This window comes from Cyprinus carpio, chromosome A8, assembly GCF_018340385.1.
Source record: "Cyprinus carpio isolate SPL01 chromosome A8, ASM1834038v1, whole genome shotgun sequence".
Classification (NCBI taxonomy): domain Eukaryota; kingdom Metazoa; phylum Chordata; class Actinopteri; order Cypriniformes; family Cyprinidae; genus Cyprinus; species Cyprinus carpio.
Genome location: NC_056579.1, coordinates 15,020,792 through 15,044,926, shown reverse-complemented (window position 1 = coordinate 15,044,926; position 24,135 = coordinate 15,020,792). Strand labels below are relative to the sequence as shown.

The following is a 24,135-nucleotide window of genomic DNA, read 5'->3' as shown; positions in this document are numbered from 1 at the left end:
TCGTCATGCTGTCATTATCATTTAACCAGCATCACTTTCTGCCATTCACAAATCCTCTCCCGTGGCCTCATGGGATAGAAAAGTCACCTACTGTTTTATGAATACTGTGAATTCGGACATACTACTCTTTTCATAGCCTATACATTGTTAAAAACTTTCATTCCGTAATCCATTTGGTTTTACATTAACTTGTGGTCAGATTTTGATCAGGTGAGGTAATGGGATGTTGTGAATTTCTGGGCTTCCCGTTTTTATCTCCAACTCATTTGGGGAAATTCTCCACGATGAGCTCATCCACATATGCAGGTGACCTATTAAATAGTAAGCTTAAAAATGTATTTGATTTTATACAGCCTCTCATACTTGGAAAGTCAGATTAATTCTAGTATATCGGTTCATTCAGATGGTTTTTAGTAATAAGCAAATTACAAAAACATTTATCAATTAGATTCCTAATAATTTTCTCTTTTTTTCAATAGAAAAAATGGTTCAAACTCCACTCTGCTCCTTGAACACTAGAGAGAAACCCCTTTCAAATGATAATGGAGACAAAACTACTCTTCAAGCAAAATCATACTTTGCTTGCATTCATTATTTTTTGTAACACAATTTTACATTCAACACACCATTGAAGTATATTGTGAAATTACACCATGCATGACTACTTACCGCACAAAAAAATTAAGATCTCATTTTAGTTAACATGACAACAAGCCAATATAATCTCTTATTGTCTCAAAAAAGAAACCCAGGATTTTGAACTCTGTTTACAGAAGTGTTGAAAAGACCACAGATCTTTGCATATTCTACATACGGTTTTTGTCAGTGTCTGTAATGACATACCATAATAACGATCAAGAGGTTGCAATACGATAATCACAAACATGAAGAACATTTTCAGTCCGTCTTTCAAATCGTTCATAACAGATTAATGGGTTACATTATGAAAAGTGCTTGTGTTTGTCTAAGTTAATGTTTGAATTTGAACTGAATTGCCTTTTTAGCTTTATATGGGAGTGTACCAAATATGCAGGTGCAGGAGAGCACAAAAAACTAATGAGGCTTCATTTACTTTTAATGCCCCACCATGAGCCTCAGATGTTGTTTTTCCCTCCTCATAGCTTTGTCACTCCATCAACCTACGGTGCTTATGTAAGCAGAACATTGTTATCTTTGTTAAAGTAAGCTGGAAAACATATTCACTTACTCATATGCCCACATGAATGATGCGGTTCATCCTACACACGCACATAGATACATGATATGGTTATTTTACGTGCAAAGTCAAACGGCTATACAGTTGGTTAAACACAGGAAAGTTCACCTGCATAGATGGGGATGAGCTCATGGTGGAGAATTTCCCCAGATGAGATGGAGAGGAAAACAGGAAGCCCAGATATAGTCACAACTTGCATCCCATTACCTTGCCTGATCAAAATCTGACCACAAGGTAATGTAAAACCACAGGGATCATGGGATGGAAGTTTTTTTATTATTATTATTATTTACTTACATTTAGACTATGAGAACATTTCAAGGTTCATAATCAAATTTTAATTCTCATTCGATTGCAAATTTATAAAATGACAGCAAAAGATTTCGAAGCAGTGTTGTGTCACCTGCTATTACTTTTATCCTATTACGAATGATAACAAACAAAAATACCAATCCTTAAAAGGTGTATCAAATTTGAGGTTTTCTTTGGGTTTTGTTAGAAAATACATCACCAAATCTAGTACAAGCATTGCATGTCTCTCAGAGCAATAAAAAAGTGAATCTGTTAATATTGTCTTTCATTTATAGAGAACATAGAGAAACAATCTCAGCCAGACTTTTGTTTCTTATCTGTGTATCTGCTGTAATCTGGTATCACATGCCTCTTTAAATTCAAACCAGTGAAGTCTTGCTGGAAGTCTCCGAAGGAAAAACCCACTGGCCTCAGCAGAACCATTATATTGGTTTGTCTAAACCACAAGCATTCTTTGTTTACTTCTCTTTTGAGTTTGATGTGGCTCTGGTGAATTATCTAACACTTAAATACAGAATACAAAGAAGAGTTAAATATGGTAATTGTATTTGAGATTTGGGTTTTATGATTTCACGAAGAATAAATAAAAACAGTATGAATCTCTTTATTGTATTTGGAATTTGGGTTTGTGATTTCACTAAGAATAAATTAATGCAGTGTAATATGGTATAAAGGTGTGATGATTTCACGGTGTAATAAATCAATACAGTGTAATTTGAGATTTGGGTTTGTAATTATACTAATTATAAATTAAAGCAGTGTATGCAGTGTTATTGTATTTGAGATTTGGGTTTGTGATTTCACTAAGAATAAATTAATGCAGTGATTGTACTTTTGCTTTGGGTTTGTGATTTCACTAAGAATAAATTAATGCAGTGTAATATGGTATAAATCACTAACAATAAATTAATACAATCAAAAATTGTATGAATCTCTTTATTGTACTTTTGCTGTATAAAGGTGTATGTCTCAGTGTATTTGGAATTTGGGTTTGTTATTAAATGCAAGTAATATGGTATAAAGGTGTGTCAGTATATTATTATGCATCAAAAGGTGTATGAATCTCTTTATTGTACTTTTGCTGTGAAATACAACACAAAACCAACAAGAACCCACCCTTTTAAAATCCAAACTATGCACTCACACCCTGAACCTCACTGAGAAGGTCAACTCCAAAGCACACTTGAATGACCTTTGAGCTTGAATGTTTAGAAGTAATACAGGGTAAATGAGGAGAGGATGTGCAACACAAAGTAACTTCTCATGTATCTCCATAATGGTTTTAGGAAGTTTAGGAAGCCTGGATTTGATTATCAGTCCAGAGCAATTTATGTGATTTAATGTTTATCTGATAATGACATTCCCCTGGTTCTCCTTACTTGAAATTGTGCTCCTTTGATGCTATAACTTAATGACTTTCCATATAAATAAACTAAAAGATCATTATATCTTTCTCTCCAATTAGAAAGTCATACAAGTTTGTAATGACATGAGAGTGAGTAAATTCATTTCAATTTCTGGATGAACTATACCTTTAATTTACTCACTGCTTTGCTACAGGCCTTAATAAAGATTGCCTCACAGACACTCAACATACTTTAAGATGACTGAAAAAGGCCTTCCTTGTTCATGTGGGTATTTTTCCTATTTATTATTTTCATACAAATAATTACATGTAACTGTCATTATCAGCAAAAAAAAACAAATGTGTGGTTTGCTCCAGATGGTGCTGCTGTACTGACTTATGAATAAATTTGTCCTTTGGTAAAAAGTGTTCTTGCGCCATCATGTGGTAGAATAACCCAAATAAAAATTATTAAAAATATATATAAAGTAACATACAAAGTCTGACCTAAAACAGACAAATCTTCAATATCCTCAGAGTTTTTTGATCAGCTTTTATATCCAACATTAAATTCTCTTTTTCTGTAAAGCAGTTTTTGATGCTGGAAAGATGCCTTCTGACCTAAAACAGACAAATCTTAACTTTATGATATTCCAACATTAAATTCTCTTTTTCTGTAAAGCATTTAAAGATGCCCGAAAGATGCCTAAAAAAAAAGAATCACAAAAGCATTTCAAACTCAATTGAAGAAATAATTCCACAAAAAAATATAAAAAAAAATAATACAAAACGCATACATTGCAGTGTAAAAAGATGATTGAAAGGCTATTATTGAAAACAGGCTTATAAAATTTTGTCTAATTCCAACAAAACTATAAAAACTATAACAACTCTCCTAAAATATAAAATTTTGTCTAATTCTTAAATCTATAATAATGCTCTTAAAATAATAATAATGCTCTTTTCTGCATTAGGCATCAAACCTATATATATTTTTCCCTCTGTGCTCAAAGGTGAACAATATGGAGATGAATTCGGCAAGGTCAGCATCATAAGGAAAGTTCCTGTTCTCAAAGATGGAGATTTTATTCTAAGAGAGGTATGTTGTTACCCTGATTTATATTTGAAACATATTTAGATTTTGTAAGACTAAGTAAGACTGTATACTTTAGTATAGCAATACTGCAGTACTTGGCAGCAAAACATCACACTCCTGACCACTGGTATCCAGCTGAGCTGCAGAAGCGTGTACGAGTCGACAAGTTTCTCTCCTGGCAGCACACGAGCATAAGAACTCATGGGTCAAAGGTCTTCTGGTTCAGGGTAAGAGTCGCTATTTAAACATTAAACATATCACTTGAATTCTAGTGCATCTAGCACGCAGACACAGAATACCCAATGCAAGCTTTCTTTAAGCTGTTTCGTACTCTCTTTAATGTGTGCATTATCTGCAGTGGAACTAACATTTCCCAATTCTAGGGGGTCTTGCCCGCAGTCACAGGAGCCCCAGTGCCCAAGGAGAAGATGGATGCTGCTGTGAAGGACCTCAAGGTGTCTCTGAAGACTTTTGAGGACAAGTTTCTGCAGAGCAGGCCCTTTATAATTGGAGATAAAATATCTGTGGCTGATCTTGTTGCCATTGTGGAGATGATGCAGGTACAAATTGCACATTTGTTTTCCTAGACCAAGTGCTTGACTGAAACATGACATATTTACCAATTCTGTTTGTGTGTTTTAAAGCCGGTCGGTACAGGTCTAGATGTGTTTCAAGGCAGACCTGTTCTGAGTGCCTGGAGAGACAGAGTGAAGAAGGAGATCGGTGTGGAAGTCTTTGATGAAGCGCACAAGGTTATCATGAATGTTGATACATTGCCACAAACCTTTGAGAACAAGGGTTTGCCAGAGTTTCTCAAGCTAAGGATACAAAAAATGTTTAACTGAGTCTGTTTGCATGGTCTAATAATCAAGTTTTATGTTTAAACTTTCATCTTTCATCAAGTTACTGTGTAGTAATATGGTAGACTACATTCAACTTGAATTAGAAAATATTACAGAAATGAAATCACTGTATTCGAAATAAAAATGTTATAATAAAATTATGCCTAAGTGAATGCATTTGTATAATTTGCAGTGCATTCATATATTATGTTGTGTGTTTCCTTGAATGGTGAAAAACCAAAGTCTCAAAAACTGCTTGCCAGACTCACATTTAAATATCACATTTGAAATCAGCAAAAAATCTAACGTGAGCTGTCCCATAAATGTTATTACTTACATTCAAATAGCATTAAAAAAAGCATAGATTTTACACTGGTAAAGCCAAAGCTCATATGCAATTGCAGTTTATGTATGAAATATGAGTAATATGAGTGAAACACCTCTGTATAGTCTTTTGCCATTCTCAGTTGTCCATGAACAGAATTCATATGATTAATCCATAAAAATTGTATTGATATTTTTGACAATTCAGTAAAATATATGACTACATGTCTGTCTACATTTACATCACCAAGGCAAAAATAACAATTTCATTAACCCATAAAAGACATATTACTCTACACAATATGACTAGAACATCTTTTTTAAAATATTATATTAAACAAATACTAACTTGTTTCTAGTTATTCCTGATCTCAAGAGAAAGCAAATAATTTACAAGTTGGCGATTTTGTATAAAATGTGAATTAAACAAAAACATTAAAAAAAAAAAATTAAACATGAAGGTCCATCTCTAAACGTAACCACATAATCAGATCATATGAAAACATGAGTGAGATTCATACGAATTAGTCACCAAATTACCAAAATGTAAAAATAGTTATGAATTGCCATGAGATTGAGTTGGTTATTCTCCTGACTATTCAGTGAAATGTAGTATAAAATCAATCAATTAGTAACAGTCTAAACATGTATTCATTCAGCAGATGATTTTATCCAAAGTGACCAAATCTTAATTTTATTTTCACTTAATTATTTACTATAACTTTATGTTTAAGTGACCAAAAATATTTTAATAATTCAAATCCCCTGAAGTAAACTGTCTTTATCATATCAAACATCCCCTGTCACAACTGTCTGGCTTCTGCTAGCTTGTTCCTGTGCCTTCCTACAACAGAACAGTCTCCAGAGCTTCTCTTTCAGATGCCTGTTTGAAGCTGTCAGAAGGATAGAAGCCATACCACTGTAAAAACTAAAGGCACTGACTAAGATGTGGTAGGTGATAAATTGCCCAATTATCCTTATAATGAAAAACAAAGCCACAATACACAGAGTGGACAGATAAACTCCCACCAGGGAGACGGTGATCTTGCACACCAGGAGGTATGAGTCAGATCCCTGCACCTGGGTCTGGTTCTTCTTGAGAGCCAGCGTGTGGGCGCATAGGTGGACGACCATTCTGATAGAGGTGGGCAGCATGATCATCAGAGGGATCGGGCAGAGGAGGCAAAGCACAGCAGCAATATATACGTTTGCATGCATCTGTATAGTGAAGGAGGGCATTGGACAGGTCAAGTTCGCAATATCGCTCACATTCACATTTTTTTCCAATGACTCCACAAGGTCAAGTGAGAACATAGGAGAGAACAACAAGGAGGAGAACATGCAACTCAGCAGCACTGCAGCGTTGATCACAGAGGAGATGTTCCTCTTCAATGCTCGGAAGCACTCTGAGGAGAAATTTACAACTTTGATGCAGTAGAAGAGACTCAGCCATGCAATGGCCCAGAAGCTGATGAAGCTGAATGTCATCATTAGATATAATTCAGTCCGGATAGCTAAAGGATATGGCTTGATGCACCAAATTTGGGGATTCTGAAAGACACTTACCACCATTCCGAAGGTGGCAAGTACCAAGATAATGTTGCTGATGGAGATGATGTTTAGGATTAAACCGACAGTCTGAATGGTCATGGTCTTCACTTGCTGTTGTATAGTAAAAATGAGGTTAAATATGTTTCCAGAAACACCAACAATCACAAGCGCAACAAAAAAAAGAATGTGCCCAATGAAGGTCATGATGTTGCTCTTTAGGGAGGGAAGCAGACAAAGCAAAGTCCTGCACTGATATGAGGTTTGGTGAGAAGCACATTGTCTTATGTAGAAACAGGGACTCAATCTCTGATGCAAAGTGACTTTGGGTGGGTAAATCAGAGCAGGCTTTGTTCAAAGCTGAAAACACAAATTAGGTAAAATGAGAGAAATGCACCATATTTACTACAGTTCAGATTACACCAACCAAGGCAAAACAAGAGAGTTTGCAAATTTATTATATAGGCTATTAAAGCTTATGCATGCCATTTTTCACTTATGATGAATACAAAGCTTATGCGTGTCACTTACATACTGAGACTACATTTGTTTTCATATGTATATGTCAGTATTGAATGTTCATGTTATCAATGTTCAGAATTTGCCTATTCAAATCTTGTTTGTTTGCTATTTGGGCATAGTTGGAAATGAAGTTTGTACAATTTACTATGCAAATGCCCAATAAAATGTGGGGAATTAAGTTTTCCACTCTCAAGTTCTTCCATTGTCATCCATATTGGGATAATGGCTTGACAGATGAAAAAAAGCATTTTGATGAGTCTATAATGTAACAACATGAAAGAAAATCAAAATCTAACCTTATAGAGATAAGGTTCTGTGCATGCTGTTAAATAAGCTAAATTGGATTTGACCTTTATGATGTAAATTCATAGCAAATTCACATTCATATATAATCATATACATATAAGTTTAGGATTTTTTAAAAAGAAATTAATATTTTATTCAGCAAAGATGATCAAAAATGACAGTAAAGGTATTTATAATGTTATGACAGAATTCTATTTCAAATAAAACTTTATATTAATCAAAGAACACTGAAAAATGTAACATTGTTTCCACAAAAAAAAAAAAAAAAAACTGGCTGTTTTTAACACTGATAATAAGAATTGTTTTTGAGCACCAAATCAGCATATTAGAATGATTTCTAAGGACACTGAAGACTGGAGTAATGGCTGCTTAAATTAAATTACACTGAACAAAATTATAAATGCAACACTTTTGTTTTTGCCCCCATTTTTCATGAGCTGAATTTAAAGATCTAAGACTTTTTCTATGTACACAATTTCTCTCAAATATTGTTCACAAATTGGTCTAAATCTGTGTTAGTGAGCACTTTTCCTTTGCCGAGGTAATCCATCCACCTCACAGGTGTGGCATATCAAGATGCTGATTAGACAGCATGATTATTGCACAGATGTGCCTTAGGCTGGCCACAATAAAAGGCCACTCTAAAATGTGCAGTTTTATCACACAGCACAATGCCACAGATCTCGCAAGTTTTGAGGGAGCGTGCAGTTGGCATGCTGACTGCAGGAATGTCCACCAGAGCTGTTGCCCGTGAATTAAATGTTCATTTCTCTAACAAAAGCCATCTCCAAAGGTGTTTCAGAGAATTTGCCAGTACATCCAACCGGCCTCACAACCGCAGACCATGTGTAACCACACCAGCCCAGGACCTCCACATCCAGCATCTTCACCTCCAAGATCGTCTGAGACCAGCCACCCGGACAGCTGCTGCAACAATCAGTTTGCATAACCAAAGAATTTCTGCACAAAATCACCCCCCCCCCACCCGGACCCCCCAATACAGTAAAACTGCACATTTTAGAGTGGCCTTTTATTATGGCCAGCCTAAGGCACATCTGTGCAATAATCATGCTGTCTAATCAGCATCTTGATATGCCACACCTGTGAGGTGGATGGATTACCTCGGCAAAGGAAAAGTGCTCACTAACACCAATTTAGACAGATTTTAGACAGATTTGTGAATAATAGAGAGAAATAGGCCTTTTGTGTACATAGAAAAAGTCTTAGATCTTTGAGTTCAGCTCATGAAAAATGGGGGCAAAAACAACAGTGTTTCGTTTATAATTTTGTTCAGTGTACATTTGAAAATATTTTCAAAAAGAAAAGAGTTCTTTTAAAATGCACAGGTGCCTATTACTGTTTTAAATAAATAAGCCTACTTAAGAGACATTTTTCAAAAACAAAAAAAAAAAAAAAAAAAAAATCTTACTGGTCCTAACTTTTGAATGGTAGTGTTGCTAAAATTATTATTATTCTTATTATTATTTATTGTTTTAAGATTATTTTAGGCAGGAAGAATCATTGTATTTATGAAGTCCTACTTGACCTTGACAAAAATGAACTAGAAATGTTATGTATTGTTTTTGTGGCCACTGTGAATGGTAAAGCTGAAATAATAAAAATATAATAAAAATATATTAAATATGTATTATATATACATGCATGCATTTAAATAAATACATTATGATAATATTTTTTTCCTCTTTCATTTAAGTTAAAATGAAAAATGAGAAAGAACCTGAGAAAGAATGAAATTCCTCAGTGAAATATATTTATTTTAAATGTATTCAAAATAATGTTAATTAAAGACTGACAAGGCATGATTCCAAGTTGAAAGTGGTTATAAATATGTAATAAGTTCGAATACATCTGTCTCAGTGAAAAGTCTTTCTCCGTCCCAAGAAAGAGTGTAGCAAATAACTGTCTTCCAAAAGACCATGTGACCTCCTCCTGCGCGAGCTCAGAGTCAGAGCACAGCACACAGCTGCACTCCGCAGTCATCGTTCCTTCGCCAGTGTTTACTGAATCACCGCCATGCCTTGTACTTTGCTGAATCTCTGTGAGTATGACACGCAAAAACTCGTCAAAATCAAGAGCGTCCGACTTGGGTCGCTGAAGTGGACGTTAAACGGAGTGATCTTGATGTTCATTTGGTAAGTGTTTGTGTCCGCTGTTTCTTGCATGTCGCACCCGCATCATTTAACAAGGGCTTATTCATGTAGCTCATTTCCATGTGTTATTATGTGTTTGCATGTACTGACCAGCGCATATACTTGATTCGAAGTCCCGAGTCAATGTTATGTCTTTACTTTCCAGCATCATGATGCTTTGGAATAAAGAATATCAAGAGTATGATCTTGTTGTGAGCTCTGTTACCACAAAGGTTAAGGGAGTGGCAAAGATAACTACACCCGACATTGGAGAAGTTGTGTGGGATGTGGTGGACTACAGTGGACCATATCAGGTAAAAGTACACCATTTATTATTATTATTTTTCATGCCACAAAAAAATTGGTTATTTCTAAATAAAGCAGATTTATACTTACTTTTAAAAACGAGGTAGTAAGTTAAGGTAGTAAGTCAAACAAATCAAGGTAATGTTGTTCTTGTTTTATTTCGGTAGGGAAGAAACTCCTTTTTTGTGACAACAAATGTCATTGTCACAAAAAACCAAAAACAGGGTAATTGCCCCGAGGTAAGTGCAGTTATTCTCATTTCAGTTTAAGTCTTAAAACTTTCTTCTTTTTTCACTGTAGTTTGTATGTCCACACTTCAGGTTCTACCACATGGGAAACTGTGTCGAACAGATAAAGACTGTGAGAAAGGGTTTTCTGGCCAACATAGCCATGGTAATGTTATACGAAGAAGCCATTTTAATTTACGCAGCTTGAGAGGAAGCATTTCCATATCAGACCAATCATATTTTGCTGTGAAATTAAATGCAGTTTTTAAAAAATATTTGAACAATACTACCTGGGCTGTATTTTATTTAACTGAAAACTTAAACTGTTATGTCTTTCCATGATCTGAGGTTGGTTCCTGTCTTTGCCTCTAAGGTGTTCAAACAGGTGCCTGTGTGAAGCTGGACGTACTAAAGAAAACATGTGAAGTTACAGCTTGGTGCCCCGTTGAGAACAAGAAGAATCCCAGGTGCTGTAATGTGCTCATTTATATTAAAGGCATAGCTAATCCAAAAATTAACATTTAGTCATTATTTACTTGTCTTTGTGTCGTTCCAAACCTGTATGTAACACAAATGCAGATATTATGACTATAGAAAATGTTTTTGTCCATATAATGAAAGTCAGTGAAGTCTCAAATGACTTTCATTGTATGTTCCAAAAAAACCTGATACATTTTTTCATTAGAAAAAAGAAAGTCATGCTGATTTGTAATGACACAAAGGTGATTAAATGATAACAGAATATTGATTTTTGGGTGAACTATACCTTTAAGAAGGAACAGTTTCATGACAGTATTTTCTATAAATGATATTGAAATATTCTTTAATTGGCTCTCGATTGACTCTTTGTCCTACATGTTGTTTGTTGATTAAGATTCAAACTTACTGTGACAGCAAAGCTATTTGGCAATAGAAAACAACTCGCCAACTATATTGCAAAATTAATTTAAAAAAAAAAAAACAGTTGACACTGCAGTTCAGAGCTACCAGTGCCACCAAAGAGACATTTGAGGAATCTGTTTGAGGAAGTTGCAGTTTTATATAAACTTCGATTCTGTGTACAGAAGTTTTCTTATGTCAGGCTTTCATTTCTGTTTCCCTAGACCTGCACTTTTGGCATCTGCAGAAAATTTCACTGTGATGATCAAGAATAACATCAGATTTCCAGCATTTAATTACATAAGGTAGTACACAAGTTTTAAAGTTGCATATGCTTTTATACAGTACAAATGTTAGTGCACTAACATACTTAATGTATGTGTTAATTGTAAGCAGTAACATTAACATTTACTTTTAAATGTTAGCCAGAAGGAAGCTCCGGATAATATTTAGTGTTCAAAAACTGATAATATAGTCATCCGTTTATGTTTTTCTCTTAGAAGAAACATCCTGCCTGAAATGAAAGACACTGACCTTAAAGGTTGCATTTATAACCGCTACAAAAATCCATACTGCCCCATTTTCCGTTTGGGAGATATTGTGAGTGAGGCCAAGGAGAACTTTTCAGAGATGGCAGTGGAGGTAAAACCTTTCTTTCCAAGCACACTGGGACATATACTACCTTTTGAAATTTGGGGTTGTTCAGATATTTTAATGTTTTTGAAAGACTTTTATGGTCACAAATACATAATTTGATGAAAAATTCAGTAAAACAAGTAATACTGTTAAATATTATTATGCAATGGCCAATGGTACTCGAGCATGTGAAAAGTGCATGGGAAAGAGCCCTATATAATGCTGCTCGTTGTGAGCATGAGAAGAGAGCAATTTCTGAATGCCACCATGTTGTTCCTGTGAATGAGAACATGCTTGTGAGTGACCTGAGTGTAGAAACACTTCTCCGTGTCAATGCCGGGCGACCATCGCACAAGGCTGCTGTCATAAAAGGCTGTGCTACCCCAGAGGGCCAATGCATTCATTTATTTGAAATATAAATCTTTTGTAATATTATGAATGTATTTACTGTCATTTTTGTTTAATGGATTTTTGTATCTGCTTCACAGGGTGGTGTGATCGGGATCCAGATCAACTGGGACTGTGACCTGAACCACATCTTTCACAGCTGTTTGCCCAAATACTCATTTCGACGCTTAGACGAAAAAGAAAGCAACCGAACCTTGTACCCTGGGCTCAATTTCAGGTCTGAACCACTTAAATCATATTGAAAATATGTGAACTGTGATATTGAATTTATTTTATTTTTTTGTAGGTTTGCAAGATACTCTACAGTGAATGGTGTGGAGCAGAGAACGCTCTTTAAAATGTATGGGATTAGGTTTGATGTGATGGTGTTTGGAAAGGTGAGACCATATTATTCTATATTGTCATTACTTTGCATGTTAGCTTTAGCATACAAGACACACAAAAAGTTCTTTATATTCTACACAGGCTGGAAAGTTCAGCATCATTCAGCTAATCATCTACATTGGATCTACGCTCTCGTATTACGCTCTTGTAAGTAACCCTTAAGCCCTCAGCAAGTCGGAAAAGTGTATGAAGTAATGAAATGTTTACCATTGAGTTTGTCTTTAGACAACAGTATTCCTAGACTGGCTTATTGGAACCGGCTGTTACTCCAAAGAGGCAAAACAGAACTACACTGAGAGGAAGTTTGAGGCCATACAGGACAGAGAAGAGGTGAACACACCTTACAAACTTGACATAATGGATAGCACTTCAGTTTGTTGTGTGGAAGTTTTTTAACACTGTTAATGCATTACACAGGCTAAATACAGCTTAAACTGAGAATCTGTATACATGAATCTAGCATGTAGTAATGTTTGTTGCAGTGTTTCCTTTGTGTGTCATTTGTGGATGAGGACAAGTTAAGGGTGGTGAAAAAATCCAGAAGGAAAAGACTTCAGGAGACAAGACCCCTTTCCTTACACCAGCCCAAAGTAAGTTCCTCATATTAAATTGTCACATATTTGCCAAATTAATACTTGTTATTAAACATTAAAAAGTGAACATGAGGTGACGTTTGGCCAAGTATGGGATCAAGTATAGTGCTCTGCACCCATCCAAGGTGCCCATACTCGGACACATTTAACACACACCTGGAGCAGTGGGCAGCTATATTGCTGCGGCGCTTGGGGAGCAGTTGGGGGTTCAGTGCCTTGCTCAAGGGTCTCATCTCGGTCGTGGTATTGAGGGTAGAAGAGAGTGCCGTACATTCACTCCCCCCACCTACAATTCCTGCCAGACTTGAGACTCGAACCCACCTCTCTAACCATTAGGCCATGACTGCCCCATCAAAGAAGAGCAATACACAGGCATTTTTGCATTTAAAAAAACTGAATTAAAGGATTAGTTTACCCAAAAAGAAATCATTTACTCATCTTCATGTCGTTCCAAGCCTGCAAGGCTTCCTTTCTTCTGCAGAACAAAATGAATTCTATACAATGGCAGTACATCCTGACTCACTTTAACACTTATAAAGCAAACAGAAGTGTCAGCGAACACGCCATGTGGCTCAGTGATCATTTCCCAAGTACTCTGATTGTTTTTGGTGAAAAGCAACATGATATTTAGGGGCCAAGCCCCGAAGGTGCTGTAGCCCCTATTGTGTTTGTATGTTGCCTTTATTATTATTCCTCCCCAATGGAAGTCTATGGCAGCCCTGTGAAGGGAACACATTTGTACTGATGGCCATGAATAGTGATCTGACCAACTTTGGGGTCTCTAGGACCAACTCTTTAGTTCCACCAGAAGTTCAAAAATTCACTTTTCAAATGCTTATAACTTTTGAACCCTTTGTTCTAGAAAAATCCAATTCAGTTCATCTGATTATGCTCTTCATACTGATCACATTTAATAGCTTACATTAATACCCCAACCATTATAGTAGTGGCCATTTTGAAAAGTACAATATTCAGTTTTTCCGCTACTCCGTAAAATCTCCCAAATGTATTATATAAACACATAAACAGTTGAGAATGAAGCCGCACAGAAATGACTGAACAGAATTTTGATATTCATCTCTAAAAGTTATGATGTGTACTTAACTATGTTAACCCAAAACTGCTTCAGAGGCTTGTATCTCGGCCAAACTTTGATCAATCGAAACAAAACTTGGTAGGCTTAATCAGCACCATAATCTGAGGGTCAATGCCAAATTTGGGAACAGCGCCACCTATGGATCATGAGATATGAAAAATGTTTGCTAATAATTTTGAACAATTAGTCATAAAATCATAATCTTTTTTTGCCAGGACCAGATAAACCGACTGTCCACCATTTTGAAAAATGTCATAAATTGCCATATCTTTTGAACCATTTGACATATCAGAGACAAAACAGAACACGGGCATGTAAAGTCATCTTTTAGCTTAAAGTACATGTCTAAACGGTCAAATACATGCAAAAATGTGTCAAAACTTAAAGAAAAAACATGCTTAACACCAAATTCTAACGGTTATGTATTATATAAACACATAAACAGTTGAGAATGAAAATATGTGCGTAACAGTAAATTGGATCCATGTGGCTCTTAAAGTGACAGCAGGCTGTATTCCTGCTGCTGACTGTGTGCTTTAATATTAATCAAACAACAAAAGACAACGACAAAATCACTCACAGCTCTTGACTGAAGGGTTTTTGTAGCTTCAATAAGAAACAAAAGAAGTTAAGAAATAAACAATGAAGACTGTGCTGTTTTATTTTACATTCAATTATTCAGGTTTAGTAGTAGGCTGAATACTTTAGACTTGCACTGTTTGTTTCATTTTTATCTTTTTTTTCTAGTGTATTTGGGCTTTGCTTTATTACTGACCATTTAATATTTTTTTTTTTTGACTAATATTAGTTACCCTAGTATTCTGCTGTGGTTTTGAGAATTATGAAATTTCACTGGTCTCTAAAATGTAGATATCACAGCAACCTTATTTACAGAAAATATATAGTATATTTGATATATATCCCTATCTTTAAATAAATCACTTCATATAAAGTTTTCGTCATGTGGCCCACTCATAATCATGTTAAATAATTATGATTACAATATTGACCAAAATCATTGTGCTAATGATTTTTGCCATTATAATCAAGCTGCTCTATTTTGAATTGATTCTCAGTTGAACTTCAGAACATCAGCATCTGTGTAAAAGCCCATCTTCTCAGTGGCGCAACAAGATGGGTGACCTGGAGATTGTGGGTTCGATTCTTGTGTGGTGCATCTTTATGAAATTGTGTGTTGTGTTGTGTTGTTTTGATTCCTTATTATCTGGTTCAGCATTGTACTAAACCTTATTCCTCTTGGATTAGGGTTTTTATTTATGCTCTGTTCATTTTCATTTGAACTTCTGTTAATTCTGAGTTTATTCTCACCTAAAATTCTGAACAGGCTCTTTTTCATGTTCATTAATTTCTACTGTTTTTGCTCTTCCTGCTCTGCACTGCGCTACAAGGCCAGTATTTTTTTTTTTTTTCGTGTATTTTTTTTTTTTTCGTGTATTCCAATAATTTTTTATGTTCCATTTTCATTTGAATTTTTAACTTTTAGTAATTTTTTTTAAATGTGTGTATAGATTTTATTCATTTTTATTTTATTTTTAAATTCTGTTTTAATTATTTTAGTAAGTTAAACTAAATGAAAAGGAGAAATATGGCCTTGTAAACTAGCTGAAATAAAGTAGGTTTAAGTTTTTTGATATTTTATTTCAGTTAATGTTTTATGTAATTTCAAATCATGAAGAAGGTTTTTTATAACCGTGGTCTGTTCTCTTTCAGAATGATTTGGCAAGCATGAAGACTCTGATGAGCGTTCTGCAGTGTGGTCAAAGCAGAAGTGAGCCTGTACAGAATGACAAGAGTGGGTGGCTAAAGGAAGACAAAAAGCTTCCCAGAACCAACAGCAGCAGACAAAGCTCAAACACGTCATTACTGGAGATGCCACAGTCTGGGTGTCCGGCCTGGTGTCAGTGTGACTGCTGCTGGCCTACCGACTCCTTGCAGGAGCAGCTGTGCTGTCGGTCGAGGAAAGGGCGCTGCATAACCTCCTCCCCGCTCTTTTCAACTCTGGTTGTCAGTCGCTCCGTCCTGGAGACCGCTTTGTTCTATGTGGATCCCCTAGCAGAGCTGCGTGAGGAGGCTCAGCTGCGCCATGGGGCCTATGCTCAATTCATTAGATGGCGCTTTGGTGACAGCACACCCAGAGATGCTATTCCAGTAATACCCAGTTGCTGTATATGGAGGATAAGAGCAGAATACCCCAGCCCTGATGGGAAATACAGTGGCCTTAGACTCTATCAGGCCGTACCGTCTCAGGCAGACTTCAATAGATAAGATTTTATCCATTTTATGATTAGACATTTAATCACTATGATAATGCCTTAGGTATAAAAGGGAATGATTCAAACTACAGTCAATATTACAGTATATGATGAGTCATTTTTAAAATTTTAACCTGCAAAGCAACCAAATGATGTATCATTTTAACCACAAAAAAATGCTGTCGGGACGTATTTACTAACACAGATGCCTTTGAACTAAAAATCTAAATGAAACCAGAGGTCAAGCATGTACAACCAACCTGCTTTACTAATCATTTTAAGTTCTATTAAACACTGATAGACTCAAACTGTAATGAATAAAAATTCTATCATATAAAAAAAGTTTAGTATATACTACCACTCAAAAGTTTGTGGTCAGTTTTTTTACGAAATAAATTTTTATTCAGCAAGAATGCATTAAATTGATCTAAGATAGATGACTTTAAGATATTTCACAAAACTATTAAGCAGCACAATTGTTTTGAACTATGATAATAATTGTTTCTTAATCAGCATATTACAGTAATTTTCTGAAGGATCATGTGACACTGAGGAAAAAAAAGTTTTAAGTGCTACTAGTTTTAAGTGCGGTGAAAGTGTCCAATTCACTGCATAAGTTCCATATGGGGTTGTCTCCATGGAGCTCTATAACAGTATAAAATATAGTATAATTTTGTGTAAAAAAAAAAAAAAAATTACTTTCAGAATAAACTGATTTAACTTTTACTCACCAGTGGCACACTGTCACCTTTTTGGTTCAGGTGAATGAATTTATGTATTTAGTATCCACGGTCTTTCATGCAAGCATGGATCAGTCACAAACAGCATTCACCTGGGAGGAGTTCAGGAACAACATGAAAATACTTGAGCCAAAGACATTTCACACAAATAGGTGACTTTTTCAAGTAAAGTACTAATCAAACAATACTTTTCAAAAGTTCAGGGTCTGTAAGATTTTTTGTTTTTTTAAATGTCTCTTATGCTTACAATGGCTGCATTAATTCGATCAAAAATACAATTTAAATGCATTTAAAAATAATAATTTGCAGTATTAAAATTCTTTTAAATGCAATTTATTCCTGTGATGGCAAAGCTGAATTTTCAGCGTCATTACTCCAGTGTCACATGATCCTTCAGAAGTCATTCTAATATGCTGATTTGACGCTTAAGAAACATTTCTTATTTCTTAGTAATGCTGCGTAATACTTTATAAAAACATTTTTTGAGGATTCTTTGATGAATAAAAATATATATATATACACTTGTATGTCTTTACTGTCATTTGTGATCAATGTAATGCATCCTTGCTGTATAAGTATTCATTTATTTAAACATTTTCAGCAGTAGTGTATATAAATGTAATAAAAGTAATATAGATATACAGCATTATTGAAGATACAGACTTTTAGAGCAATGACACTGAAGTCTTCTCCTGCCTCAGTTACCATGTTCCCCAGACTGAAAATAAGACAGTCTGGGTCTGTTTTATGATCAAACGTGCAGGTTTTTTTTTTTTTTTTTTAAGTATGTGGAGTTGATGTGATGCAGAATGTTTTGCCTAGAAATAGCACAAAACAATAGATTCACATAGCTCACTAACATCTGAATTTAAATGATGATTCTCTCTCAATTGCATCATTAAAGACTTCACATTTAAATGATAGATATCATGGCTTTCTGTTATTCTAAGACTAAAATGCATGAACTTACTTTCTAAAACTGAACTTTGGATATCGTATGTTGTTTTTGATGAGCACCGTGAAGTCCTCTGCTGCACCTAGAATAGCAGGTCTGTACAACCACAGACTATATTAATATTTACTTTCAATTGTACAAAGGGCATCCAACTTTCCCACCTTTTTGAAGACACTCGCTCTGGAATGATGGTTTTATTTTCAAGTGGACACCATGCCTGCACCTCACAAGTTTTGATCTTATCAGAGTACTAGCCCTTATCAATGTCTGCATTAAATACCTCTGCTTTTGATTAACACTATGTTGATACAATAAGCGTTAATCAATAAGGTCTACATTCACTACAGAAAAGATCCCCACCAAAAAAACTCACAGAATCAGGAAAAATAGCAAAATGACCCATTTATTTCCCAAGGCATACAATTAAAATTATAAAATAAAGCAGAACAAAATTATTGTAAAAATAAAAAAAAAAAAAAAAAAAAGTTTTCCACAAAACTAGCGCCTTTTCTGGAACACGTTCCCTCGTCCTGGTCCACCCCTGCCACGGCCTCTGGCAGCCACTGCAAAAACATTCATGCAAACAAGTTTGATCACTGGTTTTAAATAATCTCAATCTCTCTCTCTATAGAGAGAGAGAGAGAGAGAGAGAGAGAGAGAGAGAGAGAGATAGATAGATAGAGATATATATATATATATATATAGACCCGTTCACACCAAGCACGATAACGAAATATATAGTTCTAAAAATTGTTCTCAATATTAAAGAATAGCAGAGTTCACACCACATTTATAACGATACAGAGAACACAGAGAAACGATATCATTGGAATCACTTTCAGAACGATAAAAAAAATCCACTACTGACAGCCAATCAGAATCAATCCTGCTGTGACGAGCTCGAGAGTTTAAAGCAGCATACGATATCATTCGCTTGTGTGAACGCTACACCGTAATCTTTATAGTTCATTATTAATTATAGCTTAAAGGTTTCTAAATAATTTGCTTGATAGTATAGAGAAGAGGAGATAGAGAGAGCGAGATAGAGAGAACACAGGGAAGAGTATATATATATAATACATCGCCATTGAAAAGAATTGACATAAAAAAATCCACTACTTGTGACAGCCAATCGAATCAATCACGTGCTGTGACACAGAGCTACGAGACTTTAAAAAGAACATCGTTACTGACAGCATACGTGAGATATCATTCGCTTGTGTGAACGCTACACCGTAATCTTTATAGTTATCATTCTTGGTGTGAACATGGCTTAATTCTCTGAAAAATATATGTTTGATGTTAGATGTGCAGATTGGAGTAAAGAGGGTGTAGGCCTATATACCTTGGGCTTTGAGAATAGCAGCTTTTCCTCGACCTGCACCAGCGGCCTGGTTTTTGTTCTTCATACTCTTTAACATAGGAGCGTTTTTCAGCATGTCAGGAAGGATGAGGAACCTGATCTTACTGCCACGAATATACACCTGCTCCAGCTGAGACACACGGCCATCCCTGTATGTGACTGTGATGTTTGCCATCTGGAGGACAGTTTAGACAAAAAAAAGATTTAAAAATATTTTCCAACAAGAGATGGGTACTTTTGTACAAATCCTGTTACAAGAAAAAAAGAATGTCTATGAAATCCAATGCAAGGATTGCTAAAATAACAAAAATGAATAAAATCAATACATTTCTATCAAGGGAAAATATAGCACTTCAGTAGATAAGCAGAAAATTAGTTTGCTATACAGGGGACAACTCTTAGTACCTGGCAGTTCATGTTGTCCTCAGCCTCGATCAGTTTTCCCCTGTAAACCTCCCCACTGTTAGTTTCACAGGTGACTATGTGTCCCTCTGCTTCATGAAGAACTTTGATGGGCACTCCAATCGACATCTTCAGCTACCTGTGAACTTTAAGAGAGTGAGACACCGCAGAGGACATATAACTTTGACAAAGGACTTCACGAAGAGGTGAAAGCTAATGGAAGTTGTATGGATGAAATGAATAGGTTAGACAGATCTTAATGCAAGTTTGTCGTAAACAGGCAAAATAAAAACACACACAATAACTAGAGGTAATAATTTAACCATAAATCTACAAATAATCCCAGACAGACACGACCCAGTTATACCTTTTTCAAAGAAATTCATAAAAACTCACCCAAACGTGCACCGAACGTCCACAAACAATTTTGTCTTCGGTGTTCAATAGAATTTCCGGGAATTTTATTCTACTGGAGACACGTACTGCCACCTGCCGGACTGAATGACACATGTTTCCTGCTTGGAGCACTGTCTCGTCTTGCCAGCAGAGGGCGCAGGTCCGCCTAGTCTTAACGCGCCGGAGCAAAGTGTGGTTTGGACTTAACAGAGGAAGTGAAACATTTCATCCCTGGGAATGACCACAAGCCGTGGGCTAAACAAGTTGAGTTTGTAGCCGTTTCACCGCTTCTCATTAAAAGCTTTCATTGAGCTGAAGATGGACAGATTTTAGCGTGTCTGATGTGGAGGACAAGAGGGCAACAGCTGTCCGGCTAATGTTTACCCAGCTAGCACACAGTCTTCATGAATCAATCCCTGCTATTAAACATCACTGAAACACAACAACAGAGACAGACACACACCGACTGCAGCATGAACGGTGAGTATGTGTTAAATAACGTTTAAACGTAACATCTTAGATGGCTGGCAACTGTAAACTAACAAGCAATTATTATCAATCATGACCTTTCTCTAACATACAGAACCGGTCAAAATACTCAACCCGGATATATTGAATTTAAATGAACAGTCCGTGTCTTATCCTCATGCTTCTTGTGTCCAACTTTTCAAGTTGTTATTCACTCTCATTTACATGCTTTTTTACATGAATATAAAACTATTCTGTTGTATTTTATAATTAACACAATCAAAACAAAGTAATCCTCGATACAACCTACTAATGCAACTTATGATAGAGTCAAAGGATCAAAAGCTGCTCATTGTGGCTCAGTGACATCACCAGCTTCCTTTCGGATTTTGTTTTGCCAGATGATGTGATGTTAAACGTACCGGTCATCCGGCAGCTGTACCACTGGGATTGTGGCTTGGCCTGTTCGAGAATGGTACTAGAGTAAGTATGAATCCTAAGTGATGTATTATGCACAGTTACTCTAATGGTCAGATATTTAAACTCTTGTTTTTGTGCACAGGTATTTACATCCAGTTAGTGAGGAGGAATTACAGAGAGCGTGTTTGGACTTGGAGATCACGGAAAGTGTGTGGACTATTGACCTGGCTTATCTCATGTGTAAGCTGGGGGTCAGACATTGCTTCTACACACAGACGCTCGGTGTGGACAAGGGCTTCAGGAACCAGGTACATGAGCTGCAGTCTGTTTTTAAAGTCAGTGCCATGTGATACACTCATGATCACTGCAGACAGATGGAGTATGAGTGAAGTGTCACATGAAGCACAGGAAATGATGGATGTTTCATTCCATTTTTCCAAGAAAATAGCATTAGTCATGGCCTTTTTAGCGTTTATATGCTTAATATTCTTGGTTTTTTTTAATCAGAGGATCAGTTCTGACTCAGATGTTAAGAGTAATCACTTTGGCATCTGACTAAGTTTTCCATTTCCTGTATATTTCTGCTTTAGTCTTTCTACAAAAAGCATTTTGACACGGAGGAGGACAGGGTGAATGAACTATTTCTAAGGGCTGAAAGCAAAGGAGTCCTGGTGAAAAAATGGTGAGGTTTCCACATTGAAAACATTTTTATTTATTTATTTTGTATTTATTTTTTTGTGGTGCATACTGACACTTTGTGTCTAATATAATCATAATTGAAAACATGGAAATATTAAAGACTAAATTCCAAGCTTGAAAAAAACATGGAAATTAATACAATTGTTAAAAAAAATTACAAAAAACAAATAAAACTAAATGTGTTTATTTAATTGATGTTTTTTTCTCTAGTTTTCGATTAAATTGTATTATACACTTAAAACTAAAAATATTTGATTGCTCTGATGCAATCTTTAAAATATGATTAAAACAATGTTTATGCAGTAATTATGCACAACTGGAAAAGTCACGAAAACTGATTGGTCAAAAAGCAGCCGTGCATAATATTGAAGACTTAATTGCTATTGATGATGTTGTATATTTAATTATGCATGCCTATCCACCTATATTTGCAATTAGATTTTTACATTTAACTCTTTAAAAATGCTTTTATCTAATGCAGTTTACATGGCATTGAAGACATTTATTTTTCATCAGTTCATGCATTTCATGGGAATCTTAACCCATGGCCTTGGTATTGTTACTGCCATGCTTTACTGATTGGACTACATGGATGCATAAAATGATAATTTTGAGTGTTTCATTTTTTAAATTAATTTAGACAAAATCGTATAAAATGTCATTTTAAAATTGTGTATATATAGTTCCAGTTAGCTGAAACTCCTCTGCGGGTGAATAAAGAAATCTGATCACATCTCTCTCTTGTAGCTCTGTAACTATGCAGGAGATCCAGAGCCACCTGGAGCAGGGTCATGTGGCCATAGTGCTGGTCAACGCAGTCGTGTTGGTGTGTGAGCTGTGCTCCACGCCCGTCAAATACTGCTGTTTCCTCCCTGTGGGTCAGAAGTGCTTTTGCAGGAAGCCAGATTACCAGGGCCACTTTGTAGTGGTGTGTGGATTTAACCGTAGAACCGGCAACATCTTCTACAACAATCCCGCCTACTCGGACCGTATGTATTGTGAAGTTTTGCCATTATTCTTAAAGACACCACAAGCACATTTTTCAATGCAAAACATTAAAAAACACATTAAAGGTTTACATCATTAAATATAAATCCAGATATTTAAATAAATATGTCTGTATACTTTCAAACTGATGACTATCTAATGTAATGAAATATATATTTAATTTCAAGTTTCCAAAAACTTTTTTGAGGCTACTTATATCTTAGAACAAACAGCATTATTTATTATAGTGTATATTATGATTCTTTTTAAATGAATAGTTCACCCAAAAATGAAGTTATGCTGAAAATGTACTCACCCTCAGGTCATCTAAGATGTAGATGAATTTGTTCATCAGAACAGATTTGGAGAAATTTAGCATTACATCACTTGCTCAATTTTTGGGTGAAGTATTCCTTTAATGATAATACAGAATCTTCACACAGGACAGAAACACTAAACCTGTGTCTCATATACACCCATCTCTTTGATTGCCAGGTGTGTGCTGCACAAGCTTTGGTAATTTTGAGGAGGCCAGAAGAAGCTACGGAACTGACGAAGACATTCTGTTCATCTACAAAGACAGTTGAGTCTTGACCGCCTCTGAATGAACGCGCATTCAAAACCCCTTTTACATCCACTGTGGTTGGCTGTGTAGCATTTTTGCCAACAGGGACCAGCGCTGCTGGCCAATAGCAGGTAGTATGTTTTACCTCTGACTATGGTCTTCAATAGAGCTATAGCACCGCACAAAACATTACTATTGTGCTACATCGGCCACAGAATGAAATATTCGTGAAAGGAAAGGGAGATGCTATGTATATGGAACTCATCATTGTGATGTGGACTTATATTTTTATCTATAGTTCATATGATTTCTATAGCCTCTGGCACTGTAAGAGGTGGAGTGTACATAATGTTTGTCATTCATGCAAAGATAAAGATTTTGTGTTTTTTCAGGGTAACCTTGCAAAATCATGGGGTTGTGTTGATTTTTCTCTTTTTTCTCTCTTGGAAGCCACTTAATTAAGAATACAGTAAAAGTTTTTAATTTAATGTACACGAGGTAAGCTGTTTTTAAAAACTCAGGTAAGATTTGATAATTCAGCATGTTAAATTTTTTATATATATATATATACATATATATATTACACACACACATATATATATATATGTATGTGTGTGTGTATATATATATATATATATATATATTATATATATATATATATATATATATATATATAT

The 24,135-nt window shown here is 35.5% G+C and overlaps 5 protein-coding genes across 6 annotated transcripts; 3 read left to right on the top strand and 2 right to left on the bottom strand.

The window, feature by feature from the left end:
- Positions 1-284: 284 nt before the first annotated feature.
- On the top strand, positions 285-5,019 carry LOC109101378 (glutathione S-transferase theta-1-like). The gene is made up of 5 exons (XM_019114743.2): positions 285-306; positions 3,887-3,972; positions 4,044-4,196; positions 4,353-4,529; positions 4,614-5,019. The coding sequence occupies exons 1-5, from the start codon at positions 285-287 to the stop codon at positions 4,812-4,814; spliced, it is 639 nt and encodes a 212-aa protein (XP_018970288.1). The 3' UTR covers positions 4,815-5,019.
- Positions 5,020-5,924: 905 nt separating this feature from the next.
- On the bottom strand, positions 5,925-7,119 carry LOC109101371 (taste receptor type 2 member 40-like). The gene has a single exon (XM_042763052.1). The coding sequence runs from the start codon at positions 6,888-6,890 to the stop codon at positions 5,925-5,927; it is 966 nt and encodes a 321-aa protein (XP_042618986.1). The 5' UTR covers positions 6,891-7,119.
- Positions 7,120-9,461: 2,342 nt separating this feature from the next.
- LOC109105006 (P2X purinoceptor 4-like) lies at positions 9,462-17,504 on the top strand. The gene is made up of 13 exons (XM_019118334.2): positions 9,462-9,664; positions 9,828-9,975; positions 10,135-10,206; positions 10,288-10,360; positions 10,568-10,661; positions 11,298-11,378; positions 11,574-11,715; positions 12,198-12,334; positions 12,404-12,494; positions 12,583-12,648; positions 12,727-12,831; positions 12,984-13,091; positions 15,922-17,504. The coding sequence occupies exons 1-13, from the start codon at positions 9,546-9,548 to the stop codon at positions 16,474-16,476; spliced, it is 1,791 nt and encodes a 596-aa protein (XP_018973879.2). The 5' UTR covers positions 9,462-9,545; the 3' UTR covers positions 16,477-17,504.
- A 1,041-nt stretch (positions 17,505-18,545) lies between these two features.
- Positions 18,546-20,458, bottom strand: snrpd3 (small nuclear ribonucleoprotein D3 polypeptide). Of its 2 annotated transcripts, none has more exons than XM_042762444.1 (4): positions 20,320-20,458; positions 19,927-20,062; positions 19,504-19,696; positions 18,546-18,721 (listed from the first exon to the last, which is right to left on the bottom strand). In XM_042762444.1, the coding sequence occupies exons 2-4, from the start codon at positions 20,050-20,052 to the stop codon at positions 18,657-18,659; spliced, it is 384 nt and encodes a 127-aa protein (XP_042618378.1). In that variant the 5' UTR covers positions 20,053-20,062; positions 20,320-20,458; the 3' UTR covers positions 18,546-18,656. The 2 variants fall into 2 exon arrangements, with proteins under 2 accessions (XP_042618378.1, XP_042618377.1); XM_042762443.1 differs by having other exon boundaries at positions 19,927-20,069; positions 20,320-20,431.
- Positions 20,459-20,511: 53 nt separating this feature from the next.
- On the top strand, positions 20,512-24,028 carry LOC109080473 (protein GUCD1-like). Its single transcript, XM_042762442.1, has 6 exons — positions 20,512-20,799; positions 21,189-21,270; positions 21,350-21,515; positions 21,798-21,889; positions 22,654-22,895; positions 23,389-24,028. Exons 1-6 carry the CDS (start codon positions 20,724-20,726, stop codon positions 23,478-23,480), a joined length of 750 nt encoding a protein of 249 aa, XP_042618376.1. The 5' UTR covers positions 20,512-20,723; the 3' UTR covers positions 23,481-24,028.
- The last annotated feature ends 107 nt before the right edge of the window (positions 24,029-24,135 follow it).